Below are 22,417 nucleotides of genomic sequence, written 5' to 3'. Positions count from 1 at the left end.
TCAGAGGAAGAAAAATCATAAAGGCCACTTTGTGAGGGTAGCAAAGGCACCTTTTGCTAACTCAGAGGTGTTGCAATAAATAACTCGGCAGGGTCATGTGTTCTTATTTTATGATCATGAAAAGTGCAAACTTTGCATTGCTTAAAATACGTGAACTCTGCTTACCCTTGAGTTCTTCTTGACTGCACCCCTGCCTCAAACCTCTCTGTGGAAACCATCCAAGAGCAGAGGAACAGGTCCCGTCCTAGAGCTGCTGCTACCATTGTTTTCTTCATCATTAATTCTGGGGGCAGGAGAAAGCCCCCATTTTCCTCTGTATGTCAGCAGCTGCCTGCAGGAGATGCCAGCCCCTGCTCCTCTGGCATGAGGAAAATGGGTTCTGTTTTTTGTTGGCTTTTTTTTTTCCCCCTAAGCTCTGCAAAATAGAAGTAAATATTTTTAGCATGTCCATTTTAATTAGGGGGCTTGAAAATGAGCTGTTTATGGTGGGTGTGAGAAAACTGACTTGGTGCAATGGGATTAAGCCCAGTTCAAAAAAGGTGCTGGCTCTTTCAGCCTTGATGGAAGTATGGCTGGAGGCTTGCGTTAGAGCCACTGCTGAAAGCACAGGCACAAACAGGAAAACAGTACGCATGGTGGAGTTCCGTCTTTGGGATGGTTCACAAGCACTCAAGGACCCTGGGTGACAGAGGTAGGCTGTGCTTTTAGGTGCACTCATTTCAGTGGCATGTGAGACTGTGAGGAGACTTAAAATGACTTGGCAAGAAAGTGGGAATGCTGTGGCTTTCGTAGCAAGAGAGGAGCAGGCTTGCTGCAAAGATTGCCAGAGAGAATGGGTTGCAGCTTACTTGGGAACAGCCAATGAGTTCATTCCTCCTTTGCTTTCCTAATTCTGCTGGCAGCACAACACTCATGCTTGTTGCAGGTGAGGACAAGGTGAGGAGACTTTACCAGGAATGAGACTGAAAAGTAGGAGTGCAGCAGGTGTGACTAAAAACTAGAGCACTACTGATAGTGGGTTGGTGTGCTTAAAAAATAGTGTCCTATTTCTCAGTAAGCAAAAAGCACCCTGGGTCCCAACTGGAGTCCAGTCCCAGGTGCTCAGAGAAGGGTCTGCAGCTAAGGCCCCCTTTTCCTCTCCCCAGCTTACTGCTGCTGAGCAAGACACAGTGAGAAAACGCAGCTGAGCTAGCACTGGCATGGCCTAGTTAGGTGATGTGGGGACGTGGCTTACAGTTGTCCTCCTTTGCGGGTAGCTGTGTGTATGCAGCAGCTGCTCAGAGGGGCAAAAATCAGTATTTGGTACTGGAAAGGTTTTGGATATCTACAGGTTGACTGGCAGAAGCTGGAAATTCCTGCAATTCTCAGTTGATCTGGATGTTCAGAAACTTCTCTAGCCTGCAGCAGCAGCCCTCTAGATCCCCCTTTGATCGAGCGTGCAGTACTTCAGACAAATGTTCTGACCCATGAGGGGATGTGGGGAATAGCAGTGAAGCCAGACACACTTTTTTTTTGCTCCTGCTCCTAAATGTCTCTTGTAGTTTCTCCTTGCCCACAAATAAAGAACAGGTGTGGTTTAATGCAGAATTTATCTAGATTGAGAGAAACAATGTGTAGGCAGAGCCAGCTTTCCTCTCTATGTAGGGGGAACGTGGGCTCCAAAATGAGGACAGAAAAGTCCCAGTCATTCAAAGATACCGTAGACGGGTAAAATAAGCAATTGTGCAAAGCCTGGGTGAGGAGAAGTGGCAGGACACACTGTATTCAAAGTCTGAAGCCAGCCCTGCACTAAGGGAAAATGGATTTGTTTGGAGGAGACTTTAGCCGCTTGCTTTGATTGATGCTGAGGGAGTGTGTCCGCTAAATCTATGTTCTCCTTTTAGCTTGTGGCTGGCTCCTGATGCTGGCCATGGGATTAGGTTTGGTGGCTGCTCACTACAAAGAAAATCCCTCCAGCTGTGACTAACTGCTGCTGAGTAACAGCCTTATTCAAAAGCAGCAGGGGGGTTGTGGCAACATCGAGCACCCCCAGACCTGTATGCAGCAAAAGACGTTCATGACACCTCTCCAGCCAAACTCACAGGGGCTCAATGTCATGGGAACCTTTGGCTCCCCCCTGCAAGCAGGCAGGAGCTCAGCTTGCAGCCCTGTGCTGCCACGCAGGAGCAGAGAAACCCATACCCACTGCTTGAGCTGCTCCTGCATCCCAGCGCCCACACTGCCTCTGGCCACTTGGATCCCAGCAGGGCAGGCCTGTGCCGCTGACCTTTCAGCAGCAGAGTGGAGGGAGGGGATTTAATGAGCCAGCCTTAGGAAAGGCCTTTGGGAGCAGGTGTGGAAGGTACTTCGTTCATTCCCTGAAGGGAGAAGAGCATCTCCCTGTCCCTGCCCGTGTAGCGCTCTGCTCTACCCACCCCTTCGGTCCCAGGTCAGTGCTGGGAGGCCGCAGGGGCTGCCTGGCGGGGGGCTGCCTGTGCTTCGTTCCCAGGTGAGGACAGGAGAGAAGGAGAAGGGAAAGCAGTTGCTTTCCAGCTGAATTGGAAGGAATGAGCAGACCTAGCAGGGAAGCAAAGAATAGCTGTTGCAGCTAGCAGACTGCAGAGGAATAAAGCTTCCTGATCGTCTCTCCTTGGCCAGACAGGAGGGAGCAGACCTGAAAGACGTTGGTTCTTGTTTGTTCTTGTTCTGGTTCTGGTGCATTCCCTGTGTCAGGAGTTTTGTTCCTGCCTGTACTCGAAGAGGGTCCGAGCATGAGGAACATCCCCTCCCTCTCCCTCCCTGCCCATCCAGCTCTCCCCAGCTCTGAGCAGAATTGTGAAGGGCAAGCTGGCTTCTCCCTGGCTTCTCCCCACCTTCCCCTCCAGCCTGCTCCCTCAGCTGGCCTTTGTTCATCTTTGGCTGATTGTGGCTATCTCACTGGCGTGGAAAATAGCATCGCCCTGGCAGGCTCCGCTGCACTGGGAGCGGTGGGAGGACGGTGCCACCCAGGCAGGGGGGTGCCATGGTGGAGCTGGGGAGCCGCTCCCCTTGGAGAGGGCAAAGGAGGTGAGACCTGGGCTGCAGATGAAAGTAGCTGCTCATGCTTTTTTCATAACACTGGCGTTCTGTCTAGAAAATATTATTCATCCTACTTGCAAAGTCTTTCAGACTTGAGTGTTTCATGCAGAAAATGCATAGAGATGGGCAGCAAACACCCGGGGCTGTTAACCAGGCACCTTCCTTCCCTGCTCCACAGCCCACTTCATACGTGGCTTTGGGCCAAGCCCTGCAAATGCAAAGGTGGGCAGGAGGCGCCTGGTCCCCCCTTGCCTCGCCCCTGCAGTGTGGGCCCTTTCAGGGTGCACGTCCCAGCTCTTGTCCAGGTGTGTTTCACAGGCGTAAGGGGCAGGCTGAGGAACTGGTGCCTCTGCCAAACCAGCCTGAGTCTTTGCTGGGAGGCTCAGGGTTCCTGTACTTCAGAAAGTCGGCTGGCATCGTGTGTCCCTTGCAAGCTGCTAACGAGCATGGAATCCAACTCACCTCACCCCCCTCAATGTATTCACACACAGGTATGTATATATGTGCAGATGCATGCATATATATACACACATACATAAAATGATGACATGTATTAAATGCAGATCTCAAATATATGTCTTCTATTGAAAGAAGTATTTCATAATGAGGTCTTTTTTATTTTTTCTTGTTCTGCCTGAAAATAATTTGCCCAAAAACAGTATGCTCAGAAATATTTTCTGTTTTTTTCCTTTGATTTTCTTTCCTCATAGGCAGAGAGCAGACCAGAAAGCTTTACTTTCAGGTGAAACATGGTGTGCTTTATAACTGAAGGTCACCCTGGAGTCTTTACTGTAGCTGCCACTGCCAGACCCACAGAGAAAGCTGCATGTGAGCAAACAGCCCCAGCAAGGACAGCCTGTTAATCCTGCACGGAGAAACAATTCTGCTCCTCCACCCTGCAGAAGCCAGGTCAGTTGCAGCCTCAGTTTTTCCAAGTCTTTCAGCGACCTGCTCAAGGCATGGAGCTGAGCATCTGTCCGGCTCCCCTGGATGAGGGTCAGTGGTGGCAGCTCCCTGTGGGCATGGCAGGGCATGCAGCTCCCATGTGCAGAGCAGTGCCAGTGAAGGGGGCAAGCAGCCTGTCCCAGGGCAGGGGCTGGGGCATGGGGTTCAGAGCTGCTGTGGGTTTTAAAGTTAGTGTATAGAAAGCCTGATGGGCCCTTTTCCTTGCTGTTACCTTTCTCCTGATAAATAGTGTCAAATCACGAAGGCTATAAAACCAGTGCATTTCCTAGTGCTAACATCATGTGAATAAGCCAGGTCAGACAGCTGGCAAGCCAGAAATCTCCTCCCCACTTTCTTATCTGCATGATTTAACAAAATACAACTACATCCTAAAAGCCCTGGAAATGCATCCCCCTTAAATGCATGGGGGATGTTTATGTCACAGAAAAGAAAACAAGTAACCTTTTACCTGGAGGAGGAGGTTGTGTGTCCCCCAGACAGTGGACAGTGTAGCTGCACAGCAAGGAGGAGGTGGTGTTATAAAGAAAGATTTCCTGATTTAAGGCACTGAATGCATTTGAATTGTTCTGCAGAATAATTTGCTTGCACTTTTTACTGCTGTAATGGGATAGCCAAAGAAGCAGAAGCCACGGCTGCTTCTGCAGCAGGAGACATCAATTATGGAGGAAGGAGGACATGTTGTATAAGGTCAGGAGACAGTAGATCAGACAGGACTATATTCTGCTTTTTCTCTGCCTGTCCAGGTGATGTTTGTTGTGAAAGCGTGTGAGTTCCCAAGGTAACAAGAAATGAATCTTCTCTCCTTTCTGAGGAGACATGGGTCACTATTTGCCATCCCTACGGCCCTGGTATCACAGCCTGCCATGTTACGGGTGCTAATGATGGTAGTGAGGTCATAACTTCAGCTCACTTTCTGGAGGCTGGGTGTGGAGAAATGTGAATTAAACATAAGCAGGATGTGAGTACTCATCTTTGGATGGACAGCTGTGCCAAAGACAAATCAGATTTTATTTTATGGAATCTCCTCTCTCCTTAATCTTCAGGGATTTACTGAAAAGCTTAAAGTTAGGAAAGACCACTACGGCCTCTAATCTCTTCTCCTGTCTGCCACAGATGAATACATGTCACCTACTTACCACTGGGTGAATTTTAGCATTATTCTAATCTATGGCAAGAAAGGCTTGGGAGCAGGATCTGCGGCATGTTGTCTCTGGCACTTACTGGGGATTTCCCTGTCTGCATTATTTCTGCCTGGACCAACACACACCTAAACACGCCCCAGCATGAACCCTCCAGGAGGTGCTCCAGAGCAGCACCTGGCTGGGGAACATGTGGGCTGGCTGTGCATGTGGCTCGGCTGTGCACGGAGAGCTGAAAGGCAGAGGGGTCCCCAGGGGAAACCTGGCAAACCCAGCTGGCAGCACCGGACCAAGGGGGAGGAGGGGAACCAAAGTGCTTGGTGTGAGGGACCCCATCTCACACAGCAGGAAGGATTTTCAGGCCACACCACCTTCCATGGAGCTGGCATCACTAACAGGGAAAAGAAGGAAAGCAGTGGCTGGCCCAGACTCCTCACACTCACTGCTGAAGGAGTTGTATTTAATTACATACATTTTCCAAGGGCTGTTTGTATCTAGACATATACAGGCCATTTTTTCAGGACTATGTATTGTTATCCAGGCTAGTGGGTGTAGCCTTTGGAGGCTGGGGGGTAGTGAATTCACTGGAAGAGATGATCCTTTTCTTGGTGGTCATGCTGTCAGCTGGACCATGATGGAATGTAGAGGAAGTCATGAATAAAGTCTACTTGTAGGGAGAAGTGAAGCTCAATGAAATGGGAAAATCAGTCTAAGCAGAGGTGCCTGGCTGGAGTTTTGTGGAAGGAGAAGGCAGCTCATGCCATCCCCCAGCTGACCTGGTAGACTTGTGTAGCCATTGCCCTTCCTGGGGAGCAGCTTTTAACTTGACCAGAACAAGCCCTGGAGTATACATACCCAGCCACAACCTCAAGCATCACCCCTGTGGAGAGAAGCACGCAAAGGAGAGGTAGAAAGTGCTTGATTTCCATGTGGTTAAAAGGGTTTCTTGCACCTGTGCTCCAGAGCAGAAATGTGGGTTTTGTGATGGGGTTGTCCAGCTTTCTGCTATGGCCAAAGTGACATTGAGGCTTGGGTTGTGGTGGCTGCAGGGACAGCGGCCGTAGAACAGACATTGAGGAGACAAGGCCCCTGGCAGGCTGCAAGGCAGACAGCTCTCGGATGCACGTTCCCCCATATCTGCTCTTCAGAGTCACTTAATGAAGAGAGCAATCTTTTTTCCTAATTAAGACCAATGCAGAAATATACGTATTATCAGATTTCCCCAAAGGCGCAGAGAGGTGTAGGTGGGAAAGGGAGGGGAGCTGAGAAGCAGCAGCTGAGTGGAAAACCAAAGCTTTATTAGCACTCAGTTTTCCACATGGAGCACTATGGGGTTTTGTTGTTTTTACCTGAAATAAGTGATGGGGAAGAAGGACCCTTCTTTGCAGCTAGCTTATCAGGTCCCTTGCAGGGCAGGCAGGTTACTTATTCTGCCTGCCAGTCCTGCCTGTATTTTTTTTAAGTATCTCTGTCTCTGTTGTTAGGCTGGAGCTGTTGGAGGTGGGTGTGTGGAAAGGGCATTGATGTTTGTGCCCTGACCCGGGAGGATGAACAGCACACATGTGATCTCAGGAAGCCTCCCTCTTGCTCTTCATATGCAATGCATTCAGCTTAGAAAGCTTGAACTACCAACCTGCCCATCCAGCTTGGTTTCCTAGAAAATGCAGTGTCAGCAGTTGCTCTGTCTCTCCCACCTCCCCACAGTTGTGACCTCAGTCTACAAAGTTTAACAGAGACACAGATCTCAAAGATGACCTGACCCTTCATGTTTCAGAGTTGAAAGTAATAAAAACATTTTTATTTTGATTTATAGCTGAAGAAGAGTGGAATCTGCCAAGCAGACCCTGGGCTAATCTAGTGCCTTGAGGTGGGAGCTGCTTCTGTTGCATCTAACATCTCATCTTCAGTGCTGCTTCTTGGTGGGAAGACGGAGGAGAGCAACGCCTCTGGCTGCCGGGTGGCCCTTGCTGTTCACAGGTAAGGCACACAGACTTGGCAGGGCGTGGGTATTTCACGGATGTATTATTATAACTGTGATCTTTAGGGAACAGCAGGACTGCAAAAGACAAGATGTAGAGGGAGGTGGGAAAATGTCCTTTGATTGCTTAGCTGCTTTTGAAAGGTGCAACAAGGAAGATGTAGTGTGTGTGTGATTCCTACCAGAGTCATAGGGACCTGGCCTCTTGGCTAAGGTGAAGAGGTGAGGGTTCCTCCTCTGCAGTTACTGTCATGTATGTGACCTCCAAGGAGTCACCTGGGGAGCTGGGAGCTATTCATATCACCCAGCTTTGGGTAGAGAGTCTTATCTTCTCAGCCTTTTCCTGTAATCACAGCTTACGACTTCCTCATCTATGAAATGGGGCCAATCTTGGGCAGCCACTAGGCAGGGGACCGTGGCTTGTCCTGCCTGGGTGTGTGCAGAAGGTCCCAAGGTGCTCACAGCAAAGCTGTGGGAGTTGATGCCCTGTGTTAATCCCTAGTAAGAATCTGGTTTTGTAGCTCTCTGTGTCAGGAGTTGTCCTTAGTCTTTTACAGTGGCAGCAGATCTGGATTCCTTGTATTTAAATCTTGAATGAAGAGCTATTTCACTGCTGCCTTCAGTTGCCCTCTTGCAGCCCAGTGGGACTGTCTCTGTATGCAGTGAGCTGCGGGGCTGGCAGGCTAGCTTACGTGGGATCAGGACATCCCACCTTCTACTGAAACTAATGCACAGGACCTATGCCCCCCGAAACCATATTTCTAGGTATATGTGTTTCCCCCGAGGTCACTTTCCTGGCCCAGACTTGGTGCTCAGTTAGTTCTTCACAGTCTATTAAAAGCTCTTCCTGCACAATGTTCTCTTTTTAGTATGTGGTGCCAAATATATTCAGCCATCAAAACCTTTTGTTCTTAGAGGGACAGGTTTGGCATAGGGGGTGTTTATGGGAGGGAGACATGTGTGCACAAGTCTGAATACCATTTTTCTTGTGTTTATCTGTTTATCTTCCCCTGCCATCAAGAGGCCTCTCGGGGCAGATGGGAAAAGTCACGCTGCACTTCCATAGCATCTTGATGGCATTACTCTCCCAGAAACTGCAATAAAGCTGGGGCCTGTGGGCTCGCAATGACAGTTCAGCTCCTCATTTCATTCCAAGCCCTGGCTGCATTATCTGTCAGGAAGATAATTCCTTGACCTTGCAGTCAGGGGATGAGCACTTTGCTTAGTGATTAAGCCACTGCAGCAGATAACACGCCATGTTTAATCCCTTTGGTAGCTGGTGCCAGCGAGGGGGGGTAGGAGGGGCTGTAAAAATACTGCAGTTTGCAATAGGTCTGGAGACCTCAGAAATGGTGACAACAGTGCAGAAACTGCGGTTGTATGTGCCCACACTCCTAAATTAATTTGGTGGCAGAATGGCAAACAACCAGCATATCTAGGGCACTAATTTATCAAGTGATAGAGCCATATGGTAAAAACACACACAGTCGTCTGAGGGCTTAATCATGTCAGAAATCAGGGAGTCCCTTTGCATATTGATCCTGTCAGCTAGCTGGCATATGTAAGAACACTTATACTTTTTTTGCCTCCACTCTGTTGATGGAGGAACGGACTCCTGAATAACCAACTAATCCTGCTGACTTGAACTGGGGAAGGATGAGATACAACCTGTTCTGCTGTTTCAAAGTCATGGCTGGGATGTGGCTGTGGAGCATCCAGCTGGCGTGCTGGAAAGCCTCACAAGCCTGCCTTAATGTCCAAGCAAATGCATCAGAACGTGAATGCATGACCAGGTTTCAGGGTTGTACAAGTCACTGATGGTTGAAGCCCAGTCCCCCGGTGATATTTAGGGTCCTGTCTGCAAGTGAAATCAAAGTGAGAGCTTTGACTGACAAGGTCTGACCTAGGAGGTTGCATCCCTGCAGCCAGCCTTCTGTTCCCCCCCTTTCTGTTCAGAGTCTGCTTCTTGCCCCTGCCAGAGAAGATGGGGGCATGAGCCCACACACAACCTGCCAGTGGTGAGACAGTCGAGGGCCCATTTCCTTTTGAGCAGTCCTCTCTTCCCACACTGTTACTGCACAGTTGAGGATTATGATTCCCCTTTAACCTGGCTTTCCCTTTCAGAAGGTCCCTGCCCTCCTTGGAAACAGCCCTAGCCCCACGTTTCCTTTGGCTGTGGTGTCACCTCTGTTCTGACACAGGACTGTGCTAGTTGTCACCATGTGCTTGCCTTTGGGCGATTGACCTTTACCAGGCATGAATCCAGCTGGCAGCCCTGTGGTCTGGTGACTGAATCGAAATGGTGCTTACAGATAAAGCTATGCATGGATCTGGCCTTTGTGCGACACTGCCAGCCTCCTCGCTGGTTCCCTAACGAGAACTGGGCTATGGGCATGTTGTGGGTCTCTACCTCTGGCATTTTGACATTAAATTTGATATTTAATGGGGGTGGGGGGGGGAAACAGAATTAAAACTATCTTCAGCAGAAATGTGCTTCCTCATCCTGTGCCCTTCAGCTAGATACCTCTTCTGTAGTTCATCATCCTAGCACCGACACAGGGTAAAATCCTTTTAGTGCCAGCTTGCATTCAAACGCTAGAAGAAACACTCCTCATCACCCTCTCCACAGGAGCCTCTGCTGGGCACCCTTGGCTGCTGACCCAGAGCCCAACGGGTGGCAGCCTAGCTCAAACTCCCTCCTAATGTCATGGGGTGCTGCCTGCCAGCCCCCTTGAGGCACCCAGGCAAGCTTGGGGTGGAGGAAGCCACCGGGCTGGGGTACTGCAGAAGGCTTCTCTTTGCTACTGTAAGGGAGGAGCCTTCAACAGGAAGGAAACCTTAAAAAATTCAAAATTCATTGTGACTCTTATTAGGGTCCCAGTCCTATTTTCATTATATTGTCCACTCATTTAAGTCCTCCATGCACTTATTCCAGCTCCATGAAGCTGGATTCTCTTTTCCCTCCTTACTCCCACCATGCATTCAGGACATGTTTCTTTGCTGTAGTGGTGTGAGAGCCACCATTTTTGGAGGTGTCTAGAACAGCTTTTCCACACTTCTCCACTCAGCTTTCAAGCCAGTGCCAACCCTTGTTGGAAAACACTGTTCCTTTCTTACCTATGGTCCTAAGTACCCTCCACCATTCTTCATTCCCTGAGGTTATCCAAAACATTGTGTGAAAGGAGCTGTTTGGTCATGCACATCTGTTGCATAAGATCTATAAACCATGTTTCCTATGATTTGAAGGTTAAACCTTCTGTTGTGCCATTTCTTTCTTCTCTCTCATGTTCAGGAATTTTCTTTCCTCTGGGGAGACATTTTGTTTCTTTGCATTTGTGCCTCCAACTTCCTCACAGACAAGACGTATGCTAAAATTATACTGTTTACATCTGATACGCTGACTCCCTGGCCAGCTTTGCCTGCTTGCAGAATGCCTCCCTGTACCTGAGGACATTGCAGTGTGTTGTCATGGAGAAGATTCAGACAGTATTACTAGGTCAGCAGGTACCATACAACATGCAAGTTTATACCGCACTGGCATCAGGACAGATGAAAAGGGCCACTGCAGATTCCAGGAGACGGCTGAAATTCCCCTGGTAGCTCACTGTACATTTTCTGTGAGTTTGGGGACTCACGGGCTGTGACTGAATCGTGTGGCTTCTGCATTATAGTACAGTGTCTTTGCAGGGAGGGATCTGCAGGTTCCCAGAGACTACAGGAGCTGTGAGATATCTATAGAGTAGCACAGTATGGTCTGATCAGAGAAACTTAGTTGATAGTAACTCTAGGTGTGAACATCACTGCCTTCATGAACCTCTACTTGCACAACTTTTGGTGGAACTGTAAATAAAATGCATCGAAATACCTGACTGCAAAGAGGTATGTGCAGGTTTTTTGAAATGTTGTAGGAATCACAGAAAACTTCTGTTACAAGACAGAGTACCTTCTGCCTGGAAAATATTAGGACTGTCAGCACCCAAGAGATGCGAGTTGGACAGCTACCATGCACAGTGATATGGAGTGTATCTAAAGCAAACCTAAGATGTCAGGAGCTCTAGCGCTACATAAAGCCCTGAAGGATGCTCAGCTTGCCTACCTGCCTAGCATTTTCTGAGTGCAGATGGGTCAGCTCTAGTTTACTGAAACAATCCTCCCTGGCTTTACTTCTGCACAGCGGTAGGTGAAACTGCTAGCAGAAAAAGCAATGTTGTGACTCAGAGCTGTTAAGATATGTCTAAAATTCCTGTCATGACATGTCATGCAGGCCTATATAAGCTGATTATGAATTTACCAGTAGAGCCCAAGACGGGTTGAAAAGGCCCTAAGAAGAAGCTGGGGAATGCTGGACCAGTTAGCCCATCCCAGGCTCTGCACTGCTGCAGTTAAACTGCTAGTGCTGGCTGAGCTAGTCTGTTTAACACTGGCTCGGTTACACCCACACCTCACTGGAAGTCACCACAGTCACGATAGGGTGGACGTATCTTAGACAGGATGCCAGCCTGTCCCCACAGCACAGGCAATGGTAATTGCAGAAAAGAAAGCTTCCCTCTCATGCAAGAACGGGCACCGCTTCCCATACCAAGCACTTGTCTGTGCATGGATGGCAAATACCTAATCACTTCTTCTGGGGCTGCTAGTGCTCACTCCATTCAAGGTACGCTGTCTGGCAAAGCGGTGCAAGGGAAGCAAATTAGCAGTGGTGCTGCTGTTTAAAATCCAAACAGTAGCACCCCTTTGCTACATCGCAACACCTTGGTTCTTTCGTAGGTTATCAATCTATACCACCCTAAGGCCCAAAGCCCAGATTCGGGCAGTTCCTGTAGTTGCTCATGCACGGGCATGCCTCAGTTTAAGGAAGAGCAGGGCAAATTGGTTGGCTTGAAGCCCCTACAGACAAGTGGAGACCTGGTTGCACCCTGAGGTACCTAGCTGCAGGCAACAGGAGCAGGAGCCTCAGGACCAAACTGGCTAGGAATTAAGGATGGCTTGAATCTGGTGGGAGCTGAAAAAGGTGCAGAGGCTCCTAGACAATGCCTGGGTGAGGGCTGCAGAAATCCCTTTTCCCTTAAGTCTGAAGAAAACAGCTATTACTGGGAGGTAAACGTGAAGCCTGTCTTGTTCAGCATGTACAGAACACAGGTGCACAGGTAGCAAAGGTTGTGAACAGAGCGGCCCCCCCTCCTAGGGTCTAACAAAATGCACACAACTTGGCACTTAACAAACTCCTCAAATGCTGGCATAATGCTCAGGGCTTTTTTCAGAAGGGAAAAGAAAATGCCTTTCTGCTTTACCTACACATCTGTGTTATGAGCTCCCTTCCTCATTTATTTTCCCATATTTTATACATCATGAAAGAAATGTAAAAAAATAGCACAGCTTACTTTGGAGGTGATTAAAAAAGAAATTATCCCATCACCCTCTTACAAACCAAGACATTCCCAGTAGCATCCAACAGACGCAGAGCCAAATCTCTTACTCCCTGCTGTTAGCTTGCTGTCTGACAAGGCGCCTCTGTGCCAGCTGCTCTTGCCTTCGGCTGTGGCGAGCTGTTTAAGCAGACATTGCTTTGCAAACACCCAGGAACACAGCATGCAGCACAGGGTATTGACAAACTCATTGCCCAGCCTAAAAATACCAACCGATATGTGACCTTCCCATCCTGTTGCCTGGGTACAGGGCAGGCAGGGTGAAATTTCCACCAAGCTCTTGGAAGCATAATCTATCCCAAGCCACTATGATTTACATAAATAATGTATGTATAAATGATGTCTTTATATAAATGAAGTTTAATATATCTAGGCTGTATTTATTTCTGGAATAACTCTGCTGACTCTAGGGAGGTAACTAATGGGATGCACTGGGCCCTGTAGCTTTAACGTGCTGAAAGAAAGTGTTATTGTATGCTGTCATACATAGAAACAAGCGATTCTAGCTAGCTAGAATGCTATAAAGATTCTCCAGTTCACACCTGCTCTTTCATTTAACATTTCCATCTATATCTCCTACCCATTTCTGCTAATGCATCTTCCTCCCACCCTGCCTCTGTCCCAGGATCCCAGCACAGTCTTATCTGGGCCACTCACCTTCAGGCTACCCATTTGAAAGTGCTTCGAGGTTTGGGGGCAATGCCCAGAAGTGGAGGCTGGCACCTTTAAAACCTTCATCCTCCAGAAGCACCAGCTGCAGAGTGGGAGCCAGCGGAGCTGCCACAGCAGGGGCACAGGAATATGCTTCCCTTGCAACCAGGAGCGGTTAATTAGAGGGCTGCTTTGGGAACAGGGATGTGAGAGTTCCAGCTAGACCACGGAGGCCAGCATGGCCTGGGGCAAGTCACATCAGTTCTTTCTGTTTCAGTTTTCCCATGCTAGGCTGGGGGCAATAACTAGTTTACCTCACAGACTGGTCCTGAGATTACATGTGGGGAGCTGTGTAAAGCACATAAGAACAAAATAGCACTGGCAGTTTGGTTTTGTAATACAGGATATTTCTTACTGCTAGAGTGGTTTTATAATGCAGGGGATTTCCTGCTGAATGAGAGAGATGTAGGAGATCAGTGCCAAGTTGCCAGAGAATGATTTGGGTCCTTTCAGACTAGAATCTTAGGATAACAAGGTCATATTTCACAGCAAAGAGCCATGCTCAAACAAAGGGCTAAGGACAAAGAAGTCAGCCTGGAACTGAATTTTTTATGCCCTAGCACTAAGAGGCATGTGGGATGTGGAGCATATCCCATTATGAAGGCTCCGAACACGGGCATTCCCCACAGTGCTGGCTGTTCTGCATATATGGGAATGTATTTCCAGGTATCTTGCATAGAATAGTTTTGCAATTTTTCCTCTTCCCAGTGTTTTCTATTCAAAACACTGTCTAGTAACATCTTCCCAAAAAGAAGGGCAGAGCTGCCTCCCACCTAGAAGCAGAAGCATTATGATTTCCTTACCGTGCCTCAATACTGGCTCTTCACAGCAGGTGCTACTTGCTTGCCAAGGGCTTGTGGGGCTGCACTCCCACAAGTTGTATTAGGGCTCCATCAGCTCACATTAGATCATGCCTGTACTGTGCTGCAAAGCACACGCCACAGGGCTCATTTCCAGAGGGACTGGGCTAAGCCAGTGTCTTCCTCTTTGCCTATGACAGCTGCCTTTTACAACTATGACAGCCAAGTCCGGTTCTAACAAAATTAAGTCCCTAGGACCTTGACTCAGCAAAGCGTTAAATGAGCTTAAACTTGCATGTTTTGCAGGGAGCCTGTGCGACCTAAGAACAGGCAGATCCTTCTCAGAGCACCTCTGCTCGCCTGGATGTGGTGGCTGCTCTACTAAGCAACAGCATGTCCCAGGTCTGCAAAGCAGAACTGTGTGTGAAGAGAGCACAGTCATCACCCAGAGTATGCCACATCTAACTAGTTTTGTATCTCATTCTTGTATCTCCCTGCATCTTTAAGAAGAAAAATAACAACAACAAAAGATTTTTTAAAAGCCCCAAGACTTTCAAAATGGCATTCTAAGTATTATATTTCACCACCAGAGGAAGAATACCCACAGCTGAAAGCAAATCTCTTGTTTTGGTGTAACAGCTGGTGACGATGAGAAGCCATCCCCAGGTAGGATGTGATCAGCCTGGCTCTCTGAGGTCAGTAAGGGAACAGAAAACCTCACTTCCCTCAAGTCGTTTCCCTGCTGACAGCTAGCACAGGTGACTGTGGGGCTGTTCTTAGCAGAACTCCCAGAAAACAAGTAGTTGATGGACTTTGTATTGCAAATTCTGTGTCTCCCACATCTCCCTGTCCAGGCTTGGCTTAGTAAAGACATGCACTCTCCCCTCTGAGACCTGTGTGCACTGCATATTCAGCATTTGTTTAGTGAACAGAATTCCCCTGGCACCAGGAGAAATTTTAGCACAGAATAAGCCTGGAGCTCCATAAGCATCATAAAAGAAATACAGTAGTTAACCAAGGCAAGAAATCTAATCCCCACCTCTCTCATCCACGCAGTGAAAGAATTTATGATAAACTGGGTTAAAAAATACTTTGTAAAATATTAATAACTAGTGGTGGTGCAGCTGCTCCTCCTAATAGCTTTTGAATGCATCTGCCAAATTCAGTCTTGACGGAGACATCATGTTTTAGTGATGAATTCTGTGTGAAGAGGCAGCATGCAGAAGGGATTGTTGGCACTCACCAGCACTGAAGGGCTCCAGCTTTAGCTCAGATGCTGTTAAAAACTTGACAATCCACATAAACAGGATAGTCCATGAACACTCAAAATGTGTGAAAGATTTATCCAGAGCTTAGGCAAAAGAAACTGCTCTTCAGTCAATGCTTCTCCCCCTTGTGTGAATTCTCTGATGTCCAATACAAGATGAACTTATCCTGCAGCCCTGGCTTTACTGAAGTAAGAATCACAAGGCACCCGCGCAAGGAAACCAGGCCACAAGTTCTGGGGCATCTGAAATTACTTGTCTTATTCTGCCATAGCCAACTGTGTGACAGATTCTTCTTTTCTGATACTGTGTGCTTGATGATGTCTCACTGTGCAAAACATTAGTATATAATGATGGAAATTTTACCTGAAAATGAATCCCAGGACTTGGTCCTGTAATTGTTTCTAGAACATTTAAATGATATTGGAGTTTTTCTCCTTAATGTTTCAGTATCTCAACTTCAGAAACCCCGTGAAGGTTCAGAGTGTTTTCACCAGGCCAACTTCTAGCAGTAGTCCTGGTCAATGGGCAGTAGTAAGCAGCACAGTGGCTTTCAAGCCGAGTTAGAGGTGTGTCCACATGTCAGCGTTTGGCTTTAGATTTGAATGTTTAGTGGCACTGGATCCAGATTTTGGGTTGTCTTGTCAGATCTGTGGAATCCAACATGAAACCTGGAGCTAGACTCCAAGTGTTAAGGAACTGAAACCTGGGAACTTGATGCTAGCTGGATCTAAAATGCATTATCAGTCACACAAGTTTCCTGGTAACTGTGCTTTCGCTGCTTGCTGTTGCTTTTAAAGTGCAGGTATTTCAAGGTCTAGTGATCACTCTGCAGTACGCATGCAAGTGCCCTAGAAGCAAAGTCTTTATTATAACCTTATAATACAGTGATAGTCTAAAAAGTGTTTTCTAATCCCAGAAGAGGACCAATCTAAGTTATCTTTCTGCAGGACCTAACCAAATGTCATCAGCCTCTCCTCCGCTCTAAAGAAGCTGTGATCTACTTCTGAGCTGTGAGGTTAATATGTTGCTTGCTTTGATTTTTAGTTCTCCTCAGCTTGCAGCTCAGTATCGAAAATGCCAAATAAGCTTCATCTAAAAGGGCCATACTTTTTATATGTGTCCCAGGGTTTAATTTCTGTTCCCACACAAATCCAACAGTAAAACTCCTTCTCAAATAAACAGAAGCATAAGTAGACCCAAAAAAATACCTCTCATGCCTCCACCCAACTGACTTAAATTTTCCATGCTGCAATTTTAAACAACTCACAAACTCAATTGACTTTCACAGACTTTGGACTGGAAACACTACAGAAATAAAAAATATCCACACACAGATTAATGTCTTTTGAAAAAAAATATTTTTTTCTTAGATTTCACATTCAAAACTTGAGCTGCACACTGCACAGTACAGGAACAGTATTTTGCGAATCCAATTATCACCAAGTAGGAGTGTTTTGATTAGTTCAGCTGTAGCCCCAAAATGTCAAACTCAGTCAGCAGCAGGAGATGGACCCTAGGTGTAATTACAGTCAGTGGCCAAGACATGTCTCCTGGGCTGTAAAACATGCTTAGCCTACCCTGGAAATGCCCCATCAGAGGGAGGTTTGGACAAAGCCTTCAGGTAACTGCAACAGACCTTTACGGGAAAACTGCTGTTCTAGAGACTGTGTCTGATCATTCACCCAATGGATTTTGCTTTCTTTCCATTTTCCAGCTCTCCTGTTTGCCCTCTGCTAAATGAAATGGACCAAGCCGTGAATTTCAACCACAGTGCAATGACGTGGGGAGCAAAAGCCCTCACATCCCTGCTGGCAGGCTTTCTTTACAGCCCCAAAGGCTACAAACAAGATGACGTGTTGGCTATACTGGAGTCACTGCAGGTTTTATCCCAACTCTAGTGTTGCCAGACATCTCTTTTCCAGGTCTTTTCAGCGACAAGGGCACACATTGACCTCAGCAGTATGGAAAACACATGAAGACAACTCTTTTTTTAGCAAGCATCTTGTCCGGTGTTACAACAGGACTGGTTTTACAGCTCAAACCGATTGCCGTTTTGAGGATGAAGGTGAGGGGACAGACTCCTAGCTGGAAACAGTAACACAGCTGTCCTTCCCACAGCTACTGATATTTTTAGATATTGGTGGTAATTAGTGCTTTTCACCAATGGATATGTTTTATTTTAATAACTACTTAAATAAATTAATAACTAAATAACTAATAAATAAGTACTTTGTGCTTTGTTAGCATCATTTGTCCGAAGTCTTTGGAGAAGACGTTTTTGCCAATATGAGTGTTACTATTTCCTACAAGTCCCAGCAATCCCAAAAGCCTGACTCTGCTTCCATTTATATCAATAGGAGCAAACCCAGCCCCCAAGGACTTGTCTGGCATTACACAACCAGCCGACGATGGAGCAAACACGGCTCAGGTGCCCCAATTCCCACTTTGATGCTGCCTGCCCTCAACAGCACCAATTGTACCATGATTCAAAGAAGAGCAAGTTCCATCAAAACCCAAGAAAATCCCAACTTGCTTCATTTTCAACACTGTTTGTATGTCTCTGGCCATGCAGGGCACGAGATTGTGCTTGGTTGACTGTTGTTGTTGCTGTTCATGTAACACCTTCCTTAAAGCTTTCCAAGAGGTTTTTGGCCTGCTGTCACCTCCTGGGAAATTCTGGTAAGTATCCCATGCACGCAGGACTGCATGTTTGTGCCACACGTCAATCTCCTTCTGGTTTTCTCTTCTACTGTGTTTTATGTCAGGGACACCCTCAAGGAAACAAGATCCTGGCTGTTCTTGCTGCTTCTCCCCCATGTTCCAGGACTGATGCCATCACCACAGCAACCTAGCATGGAGTCACTTATGGCTGAATGAAGAGCTGGTGCCGCCCAGAGCCGGAAAAAACCAACAGAAAATGCCGGTTTGGGTGTGTGCTTGGAACTCCAACCCAGCAGAGAGTAAACATGGACACCTGGAGCAGAACAGTGCCTTACTTGAATGCTGTACTTGAATGGGGGTAGGTAGGCTTTTCACATTTCCAGTGCACTAACAGCAGAAGGACTCAGTTCCCTCTAAATGGTATTGAGTTATAAAAAAAAGCCATGATCCCCATCTAAGAGAATCTGTAATGTACCTTATTTTGTGCATGTACTCATTCTTGTGCCCTATATGAGAATACAACTGTTAGCACCAGTGGAAAGATAAATGCTGCCCTGCTCAGTAGACAATGATAAGAGCTGGGTGAGCATCTCATTGATGCAGCTCATAGAATCATTAGGTTGGAAGGGACCTCTGGAGGACACCTGGCCCAACCTCCTGCTCAAAGCAGGCCAAGTTGGATAAGGTTGTTAAGGGTCTCCTTGAGTTCTGAGAATTCCCAAGGGTGCCAATTTCTCTATGCAGTATTTGCAGATTTCCATTTACAAATGATCCACATTTGCCACGAAGGCCAGATTCCATAAGTTCATTCATTTATATCTTAATAAGTGGGTTGTGTGGGTGTCCATCAGTTCATGGACTGCCCACAAAATTCTCTCCTACTCCCCCTCCTGCAAAAGAAAAGAAGAAATTGTACAGACATTTGCAAGAGAAACTTGGAAAGGAGTAGAGGCAAGGAAACCTGGAGGGGGCAAGAGCTGCAAACAGCAAAAGCAAAATTGTGTTTGTGAGCAGGTCTAACAGCTTCTGCCCTGCTCTGATCATAATGTCTACTTACATGGTCTTACTAAGTCTCAATCTGTGCTTTCTCTAGCTCGGTACCAGCAGTGGGTAAGGGGCACCCAGGGGCATATGGCATTCTGCACTCCAGCCCTCCTTGCCTTTGGCATGGAAGTGCAGTGGCTTTGAAAAATACAGCCCTGTAACTTAAACCAAACTGCCTGTCACTCAAGCCAGAATCAGCTGGGGTGGTTTTGGTTCTTAGTCAGTAGGCTCTAGCAGTCAGTAGTCTCTGTTGTCTGCATTTCCAACTGAAAAGAGTGCAGCTCTAGCCAGCTCTGGTGTAGACGATCACTTGGTAACTCACAGGCTTCAAGCAGACTTCTGCAGACCTCTGAGAAAATACTTGTGCTTGTGGGGCGGAGGACAAAAAAACCTGGCTTCCCCTCTGTAAATATGACTGGGGTCAGTCCTTAAAACACGCCCAGAACAAAACCGTCTTTTAAACAGTATGTGAAATAGCTGCCACATTTTTGTGCGGTACCTTGCTCCCCCCAAATAAAAAATTAGGATGGTTGTTGGTTGTTCTTGATTTTTAAATGTTAACGTGGAGGAGCTTTCTGATGCTTTATGATGGGCGACCACTCACCCACGACAAGACCTGTCATTTCTTATTCAGGTGGGCATGCAGTTCTGCTTCCAAGGCCATCTTGTCAAAGGTGCGCATGTTCGTCTCCTCCCGTACCTTTTCCCGGACATGGAAAGACGCCCGAGCGACAGACCTGGCATTTTCTAGCACAGTCGTCTTCTCCTTGAAGATCTGCTCGCTCCTCTCCAGCTTCCTCTCTATAGAGAGGAGAATCTCCCTGCGCCGCAAGTCCTCATACTGTTCCACCTTTTGCTTGTTCATCTTCTGCACTTTCTCCTTCTCCAGACGGCTCAGGACCACCTTGCGGGCTTTTTCTTGGACAGCCTCTTCAGCCACCTGGGCAGCATGCTGGAGCTTTCTCTCTGTCTCTCTAGCCAGGGCCTCCAAGTGCTCCTTCTGCTCCCTTTCCTTCTTCTCTGCTGCCAGTTTGGCTCTCTGAATCTGCATGTCCTCCCGCCTGGCCTTCTCCCTCAGCTCCTGGTTCCTCTTCTCCACTAGCTGTTCATAGTTCTCCTGAGCCTTCGTCAAACTCATCTCCAGGGAGGCCTTCAGCATTTCCTTCTCTTCTGCCTCTTGCTTGGCCAGTTCCTTGAGCAAGGCCTCATGCTTCAGCTTCTCCGCTTGGTTGAGCAGTTTCTTTTGCTTCTGCAGCTGCACCTCCTTCTTCAGTCTCTTCTGCGCGGCTGTGGACAGCTTCTCTTGCAGGAGCTGCTCCTCTCGCTCCCGGTGCTCCTTCTTGCCCTCCTCCTTCGCCTTCAGGTTGTGCTCTTGATGGAGCTTCTTCTGCTTGTCCTCTCGGATGGCCCTCTCCAGCCTCTCCCTCCGCAGCCGCTCTTGCTTCTCCGCTTGCTCCCGCCACCTCTCCTCGCATACCATGCGCTGCCTCTGCTTCAGCAGGGCGGCTTCCTCCTGCTCCTGGCTCAGCCTCCCCCTGCGCTTCTCCACCTGGCTCTCCCACATCCGCTGGCCCTGCAGGAGGGCCCTCTGCTTCTCCTTCTCCTCCTGCTCCTTCCGCTGCTCGGCCAGGCGCCGCTGGCTGTCCCACTGCAGGTGGGCCGCCTGCCGCTGCTCCCGCAGGAGGCTGGCCTCCTGGTGCTTGGCGATCATCAGCGCCGCGATCTTCTTGTCCCTCTTGGGCACCTCCGAGAGGCCCTTCCTCCTCCTCACCTCCCTGACGATCCTCTCCACCCGCTGGGCCGTCTCGGGCGAGTGGCTGAGGTCGCCCAGGCTGAAGCTGCGCCCCAGCAGGGAGCCGGCAGCGGCGGCAGCCCCCCCCCGGCCCCGGCCGCCCACCTTGCCCCCCCGCTCCCGCAGGCTCTCCCCGCTGTAGGAGGACGAGGCCCCCGACTCAGACGAGGTCTTGCCCCAGCTGCCCTCGCGGCGCTTCTGCAGCGAGTCCAGGGAGTGGCTCTTGGCCTTGGTGCCCGCTGGTGCCCCGGCCTTCCCCCCGCCATGGGGCCCGGGTGCCCCGGCCTTCCCCCCGCCAAGGGGCCCGGGTGCCCCGGCGGCGGCAGCGCGGGGGGCGAGGCGGGCGGCGGGCGAGGGCGGCAGGCTGCCGAGGGGCGCGAGGATCCGCCTCTTCTCCTCCCGGATAATCCTCTCCCGCTCCTCCCGGCACTGCTGCAGCTTGCGGCGGCGCTCCCGCTCGTAGGCCTCGTAGAGGCCGGCGGCCACCCGCATGGAGCGCCCGGGGGCCTCCCGCAGCAGCTCCCCCAGCGCCCGCGGCAGCAGCTCCACCGGCCGCACGGCGCAGCGGGCGCAGGCTTCCAGCGACCGCGGGCTGGTCAGCACGTACCGGCTGCCCTCCGCCGCCGCGCAGTCGAAGTTGTACAGGTCCAGGTGCAGCAGCGGCGACTGCTCCCCGGGACGGGCCGCCTCTGCCCCCGCCGCCGCCGCCGCTGCCCCCCCGGGCGCCGGGCAGGGCTGCGGGGGAGGCTCAGCCGGCGGCTCCACCATGACTCGGCCTGCAGGGGAGAGAGCGGCGGCGGGTGAGCGGGGCGGCGGGCGGCGCGGACGGGCCCCTTTGTCCCCCGGGCCGGCGCAGGGCGGCGGGGCCGCACCGGGGGTGGCCGGGCGGGGGGAGCGCCGCCGGGCTGCGGCTGTGGAGGGAGGGGGGCGGCGGTGAGGCGGGTCTGGCGGGCGGTGGGGCGGTGGGGGGGCGTCGGGAGCGTGCGCTCGGGCCCGGGGGCGGGGGGGAGGCTTTAAGGTGCGTGGGCTGTGCGTGGGGGCGTCCGGGGTGACGGGGGCGTCTGGGGTGACCGGGGGTACGAACAGAGACCCTGCGGCATGCGCGGGCAGCGGGCGCGGGCCGGTCTGGCAATGAATGGGGGGGCCCGGCGCGATCCTGGGACGGGGTAGGGGTGCTCGGGCTCCGAGCGAGGGGGCCTGCCGTGCACCGGGATGGGCGGCGCGGCGGCCGGGGGCGGCCGCGGGAATGAGGATGGGGGTGTCGGGCAGGGCTGGGTGCGGGACCGGGACCTCCGCTTCAAACCGGTGCCCGCGGCGCAGGACGGAGCCCCGGCCCCCTGCAGCACTCGCCCCCTCCCGCAGCACTCACCGGGCCGGTGCGGCGGGCAGCCCCGCGCTTTGTCTCGGTGCCGGCAGCCTCGGCGATCAGGTGGGCGGCGGCGGCGGCGGCTCCTCCATCGCAGCCCGGTCCCCGCGCGGCACCCCCACCTCCGGGGCGGCGGCGGGCACGGTGCCCGCCCGCAGGCTGCGGCGCCCCGCGCTGCCCGCTGCAGGCCCCGCACGGGGGGCGGGCGG

At 50.2% G+C, this 22,417-nt stretch overlaps 1 protein-coding gene across 2 annotated transcripts; it reads right to left on the bottom strand.

Moving 5' to 3' along the window:
- Window positions 1-16,685: 16,685 nt before the first annotated feature.
- CCDC177 (coiled-coil domain containing 177) lies at window positions 16,686-21,610 on the bottom strand. 2 transcript variants are annotated; one of them, XM_055715188.1, is made up of 2 exons: window positions 21,161-21,610; window positions 16,686-21,127 (listed from the first exon to the last, which is right to left on the bottom strand). In XM_055715188.1, the coding sequence occupies exons 1-2, from the start codon at window positions 21,608-21,610 to the stop codon at window positions 19,670-19,672; spliced, it is 1,908 nt and encodes a 635-aa protein (XP_055571163.1). In that variant the 3' UTR covers window positions 16,686-19,669. The 2 variants fall into 2 exon arrangements, with proteins under 2 accessions (XP_055571163.1, XP_005441208.3); XM_005441151.3 differs by having other exon boundaries at window positions 16,686-21,610.
- Between the last annotated feature and the right edge of the window lie 807 nt (window positions 21,611-22,417).

The sequence above is a fragment of the Falco cherrug genome, chromosome 7 (genome assembly GCF_023634085.1).
Source record: "Falco cherrug isolate bFalChe1 chromosome 7, bFalChe1.pri, whole genome shotgun sequence".
In the NCBI taxonomy this organism is placed as follows: domain Eukaryota; kingdom Metazoa; phylum Chordata; class Aves; order Falconiformes; family Falconidae; genus Falco; species Falco cherrug.
The sequence above is the reverse complement of the archived record's forward strand: the minus strand, read 5'-3'. Positions and strand labels throughout refer to the sequence as shown.